This window comes from Panthera pardus, unplaced genomic scaffold, assembly GCF_024362965.1.
Source record: "Panthera pardus isolate Hobbes unplaced genomic scaffold, ASM2436296v1 HiC_scaffold_11, whole genome shotgun sequence".
Taxonomy (NCBI): domain Eukaryota; kingdom Metazoa; phylum Chordata; class Mammalia; order Carnivora; family Felidae; genus Panthera; species Panthera pardus.
The window spans coordinates 95,026,199-95,032,198 of record NW_026526666.1 but is presented as its reverse complement, the minus strand read 5'-3'; the positions used below and the strand labels follow the sequence as shown (position 1 = coordinate 95,032,198).

At 50.8% G+C, this 6,000-nt stretch overlaps 1 protein-coding gene across 1 annotated transcript; it reads left to right on the top strand.

The window, feature by feature from the left end:
- The first annotated feature begins 1,583 nt into the window (after nt 1-1,583).
- Nucleotides 1,584-4,695, top strand: SRARP (steroid receptor associated and regulated protein). The gene is made up of 2 exons (XM_053898920.1): nt 1,584-2,103; nt 3,851-4,695. The coding sequence occupies exons 1-2, from the start codon at nt 2,022-2,024 to the stop codon at nt 4,276-4,278; spliced, it is 510 nt and encodes a 169-aa protein (XP_053754895.1). The 5' UTR covers nt 1,584-2,021; the 3' UTR covers nt 4,279-4,695.
- Nucleotides 4,696-6,000: the final 1,305 nt, after the last annotated feature.

Genomic DNA, 6,000 nt, shown 5'->3' with positions numbered 1-6,000 from the left:
TTGTGGGAACCTCTGATCTATAAATCAGGAGCACAGATGGCAACGTAGAATTGCAATTGGCTTGAGCAGTGGGGGAAATTGGCAGTCACGTGGGACTGAGCTCTTAACCTGGGGGATCTGACGCTCTTTCCAGCAAGGTGGCGTCAGAATTGAGTTAATTGGTGGCGTGGGGGAAAAACCCACATACATCAGAACTGATGTTAAAAGTGGAATACCCTTAATCACAAATGCAGAGTCCTTTTTGCTGTGCCAGCACACATGATCGCAGGTTCCGGGGACTAAGGCAAGGGACCATTATTCTTACACCATACAGAGTTACTTGTGATGTATAGAAGTGATACTGTTTCCATTTAATGTAGCAATACTAATTTTCTTTTTAAAGTAGATTTCCAGTAAATGAGTAAACAAACAGAAACAAACTCATAAATACAGAGAACAAACTGGTGCTTGTCAGAGGGGTGGATGTGGGGAATTAGCAAAATAGGTGAAGGGGATTAAGAGTTACAAACTACCAGTTATAAAACAGGGCTGCCTGGCTGGCTCAGTTGGTAGAGCCTGCTGCTCTTGATCTCAGGGTTGTGAATTTGAGCCCCGCATTGGGTGTAGAGATTACTTAAAAAGTCAATTTAAAAAAATTATTTATGGGGCGCCTGGGTGGCTCAGTCGGTTAGGCGTCGTCGGGCTCTGGGCTGACAGCTCGGAGCCTGGAGCCTGCTTCGGATTCTGTGTCTCCCTCTCTCTCTGACCCTCCCCCACTCACACTCTGTCTCTGTCTGTCTCTCTCTCTCAAGAATAAACATTAAAAAATTTTTTTTTAATTAATTTATTTAAGTAATCTCTACACCGAACATGGGGCTCGAACTCACGACCCTGAGATCAAGAATCACACATTCTTCGGACTGAGGCAGCCAGGCACCTCTAAAAAATAAAATCTTTAATTAAAAAAAAAAAAGGGAAGTACAAAAAACGATGAAAAGTATAGCATAGGGAACGTAGTTGATAATACAGTAATAGTTTTGTACGGTGACAGATGGACAGATGGTAAGTATACTTACTGTGGCGAGCATTTCTTCTTATCCGCAAATGTCAAATCACTGTGTCACAAATCTGAAACTAATATAATATTTTATGTCGGGGCGCCTGGGTGGCTCAGTCAGTTAAGTGTCCGAGTTCGGCTCAGGTCACGATCTCGCGGTTTGTGAGTTTGAGTCCCGCGTCGGGCTCTGTGCTGACAGCTCAGAGCCTGGAGCCTGCTTCAGATTCTGTGTCTCCCTCTCTGTCTGTCCCTCCCCAGCCTCAAAAATAAACAAACATTAAATATATATATCTTGTAGGTTAACTATGCTCCCCTCGAAAAATAATAAAGTATATATATATATATTTTTTTTTTCAGTAAAAACAGCTGATTTAAAGGATGCTGTGGACTGAATGTGTCCTCCCGAAATTCATATTTTGAAACCTAATCCCGGTGTGATGGTATTAGGAGGTGGAGCCTTTGGGAGGTGATTAGATCACGAGGAGGAAGCCCTCAGGGTAGGATTAGTGTCCTGATAAAAGAGACCCCAGAGCGTACTTGTGTCTTTTCAGCCACCTGAAGACACCGTGGGGAAGACAGCCATCTACGAACCAGTGCGTCCTCATCAAACAGAATCTGTGGACATCTTGATTTTGGGCTTCCCAGCCTCTAAGATCGAGAGAAATACATGTTTCTTGTTTAACGCCGGACAGGCTAAGACAAAGGACGTGTGGGAAGCGGCTGGAGTTGAAAGACATAAGTATCTGTTTGGTAGAAAAGGCCAGCCTCCCAGCGACCCAACAGCAGTTCTGTTGACATAACCCTGTTGATCAAAGCGATCCCCTAGCTGCCCCAGGCCAGTTCCTGTGGCTCTTGGTGGAACTCACTCTGCAGATCCGGATCCGGATCCGGTAAATATAAAAGCTCTGGTCCTTGGGTGGGGAGCCTCATCCTGGAAGAGGCCGCCGAGAAGTGCTCTTCCATCCAGGCCCTGTGGAAAGCGGCAATGACCCCCTCGGAAGACCCCAGCGACCCAAAGGCCAGCCCCAAGGTCACGGGCCTGGAGACGGACGTGGAGACCAGTTCAGGTAAGAGATGGCGGAGGGGCGTCAGCACTTCCCAAAGACCAGCCAAGGGGGCCTGGGGAGGGCAGATAGGCTCCCCAGAGCCGCCAGGATTCTCAAGCCATGGGTGGGCTTCATTTATTTCCTGTGTCAGCAAAGCTACCAGGACGTAAGCTTCCTTCTGAGCCTGTGTCGTGATGAAGGGCATACAGTTGAGAAAATGGATTTATTTGCTGTTTCGGTAGCTCCAAAGTTAATTGTTTAAGAGTACAGGCTTTAGGGGCGCCTGGGTGGCTCAGTCGGCAAAGTGTCCGACTCCGGCTCAGGTCATGATCTCGCGGTTTGTGGGTTCAAGCCCCACGTCGGGCTCTGTGCTGACAGCTCAGAGCCTGGAGCCCGCTTCGGATTCTGTCTCCCTCTCTCTCTCTCTCTCTCTCTGCCCCTCCCCCACTTGTGCTATGTCTCTGTCTCTCAAAAATAATTAATTGAAAAAATAATTAAAAAAAAAAAAAACAAGGAGTACAGGCTTTGGATTCACAGAGAGCTGCTCTGGTACTTTCTTCGTTGATAAGTGAGCAGATTGGCTCAGGGCTTATCCTGGACCTGGGTGGGAAGGGTACCAAAGAAAGATGGCAGGAATTCCTTCCCAGGCCCGACAGCACAGGTGCTCCTGGTGTGCTCTGAGGCTAAGGACAAGGTTGTGTTGGGAGGGGAGGACCAGCATTTGCACAAACTGGAGTCTCAGTTTTCCTCGTCTGCAAAAGGTGACAGGACCTTCCTCCTGTTTGAGGACCTCATTACTTGAACAGTGTGGTCTGTGGACCAGCAGCACCGGCATCCCCTGGGAGCCTGTTAAAAACTCAGAACCTGGGGGGCTGGGTGGCTCAGTCTGTTGAGCATTTCTGCTCAGGTCTTGATCTCATGGTTCATGAGTGAGTTCGAGTCCTACGTCAGGCTCTTCCCTGACAGCTTGGAGCCTGTTTGGGATTCTCTGTCTCCCTCTGGCTCTGCCCCGTCCCTGCTGTCTCTGTCTCTCTCTCTCTCTCAAAAATCTTCCCTGCTGTCTCTCTCTCTCTCTCTCCCTCAAAAATAACTAAATATAGGCACTTGGGTGGCTGAGTCGGTTAAGCGTCCAACATCAACTCAGGTCATGATCTTGCAGTTCGAGAGTTCGAGCCCCGCGTCAGGCTCCGCGCTGACAGCTCAGAGCCTGGAGCCTGCTTTGGATTCTGTGTCTCCTTCTCTCTCTGCCCCTCCCCTGCTCTCTCGCTCTCAAAATAAATAAATAAATAAATAAACATTGAAAAAATTTAAAAAAAAAGAAAAAGAAATGTTTTTTAATGCAGAACCTCACTCCTCCCCCTCCCCCAGTGTATCAGAGTCTGTTACCAGGAGCCCTGATGTAATGGACTCCTGCTCCAGCCACTCAGATGGCTGATATGGGGAAAGCCAGGATTTAAACTCAGGTCTCCCTGGGGGCAGGAATCCATGCTTTTAGACCCCATTCTCTTCCCCTCTTTGTGTGTCAGCCAACCTTTCGAGGGAAGGGTTGTTAAACCCTTTAAGGGAAGGGAAGGGAAGGGGAAGTTAAACCCTTTAAGGGAAGGGAAGGGAAGGGAAGGGAAGGGAAGGGAAGGGAAGGGAAGGGAAGGGAAGGGAAGGGGAAGTTAAACCCTTTAAGGGAGGGCACCAGGGAACGAAAACCAAACCATGAATGGAAACCACACTCCACTGTGCTAACACAGACCTTTGGTCTTTTCCCTCCTTCTAGGTGGGAAGCCAGGCTGCCATCAGAAGGCCATCCCCCCCGCTCACCTGACTTTTGTCATCGACTGTGCTCGTGGCAGACAGATCTCCCTGATAGCACCCCCAGTGCTGCCCCGAGCCCCTGGTCCTAATCTAGGAACCGTCACCCCACCAATGAAGACTTATATCTTGTTCTGTGGAGAAAACCAGCCCCACCTGACTCAGGAGGCCCCCCTGGGTAGGGGACGCCTTGCCCAGGCCAGGGGGGCCGTGCCACCCTGCAGAGGGACTGGGGCCCCAGATTCCTCCCCAGTCAGTCCACTGGTCCCGCAGGAGGCTCCTGAAGCCAAGGGAAACCCCTTGAAGTCTGTGCCCTCGAGGTCTTCAGCTTGGGGAACTGTCATAGGCTCCCTCAAAGCCCTCTCCTCCTGTGTCTGTGGGCAGGCAGATTAATTGGAAGAGCCTGGCCATGAAGGAGGGGGTTGGCACACCAGGCTCGAGCTCGGGGACTGCAATTCCCAGAACCCAACCCCCCTTCCCCAGCCAAGCAGAAGTCATTTGTGCCTGAGCCAAGGAAAGGCATTGGATCCGCAAAGGACATCTGAAACAGCCACCAAGTACACACTCAAGGGTATCCACCTTCCCCCTTCCTATCTTTGCGAGCCTTTCAGCGGAAGCAAGATCAGGCACCTGCACATGGAAAGAGACCAGACCATTCATACAGCAAATTCTAACGGAGCGGCTTCCACGTCAGGCTCTGCAAAGTACTGGGGAAGATGCCACAGCTTTCTTGGAGCTCCTCCTCCGGGTGGGGGAGAGGGAAAGGGCTAAATATGTAACCAAATAAAGATGATTTTGAATAGTGATGAACTAATGACTATGTAGGAAGGGAAATGGGGTGCTGGGATGGGAAGCCGTTGGGGCAAAAAAGCTTTTCTGACACCGTGAGTGGCAAAGTGTGATCTAAAAGATGAGAAGGGGGGCGCCTGGGTGGCGCAGTCGGTTAAGCGTCCGACTTCAACTCAGGTCACGATCTCGCGGTCCGTGAGTTCGAGCCCCGCGTCAGGCTCTGGGCTGATGGCTCGGAGCCTGGAGCCTGTTTCCGATTCTGTGTCTCCCTCTCTCTCTGCCCCTCCCCCGTTCATGCTCTGTCTCTCTCTGTCCCAAAAATAAATAAAAAACGTTGAAAAAAAAATTAAAAAAAAATAAAATAAAATAAAAGATGAGAAGGAGGGGCGCCTGGGTGGCTCAGTCAGTTAAGCTTTTGGCTTCGGCTCCGGTCGGGATCTCGCACTCTGCGAGTTCGAGCCCCGCGTCGGGCTCTGTGCTGACAGCTCAGAGCCTGCAGCCTGCTTCACATTCTGTGTCTCCCTCTCTCTATGCCCCTCCTCCACTCATGATCTGTCTCTACCTCTCAAAAATAATTTAAGTAAAAGATGAGAAAGCCAGCACTGTGAAAATCCACACTCCCCAGGGCCACCTGGCTGGCATCTGATCCCAGGGCCGGCCAGAGCGGGGTCAGGATGCCCCAGTGCGACAGGCAAGTCACTCTCGTGCAAGTCTGTAGGTCACCGGGAGGCATGGATACCAGGTGGGGGAAATTCCCAGGCAATCCACAATGGGAAATAAGGGAAACTGCTTCTCAAGAGGGGGCAGAAGGTGCTCAGAAAGGTGACGGGGTATCATGTCTGAACAGATACAAACAGGAGCGGTTACTTACTCAGCAGCTACTGCGACCAGCCTCATGTGCCCCTCGGGATACAAGGGACCAGGTGGTCCCCGCCTCCCAGGGCAGTCGTGTTACCCCGCAGGAAGTGGGGTCACTGGAGTGCGTGTGAGGGTGTAAGAGGCACAGCGTTGTGTGAAATGCTGAATCAACTCATCCGAGGAAGCGTGGCTCAAGGCTTTCTGAGATCGCTGAATGTCCATTTAGATATTCAATGGCTATTTTATCGGTTTTCTACAAACGTGTGTTGGCCATTTGCTCCAGGCCAGGGAAGCGGCCTCCTTGCAGGGCCCGTGTGAGGCAGCACAGATTAGGGAGGTGAGGTCCAAAGAGCTGAGGGGTGTAGTGAGGCCCCACAGACTGGTGTAGTTGGAATTAGCACCCAGGCAAGCCCGGGTTGCTCCTAACCAGAGGGCTGATGGCCTCTCGTCCCAGCAGAATCCCTCCTA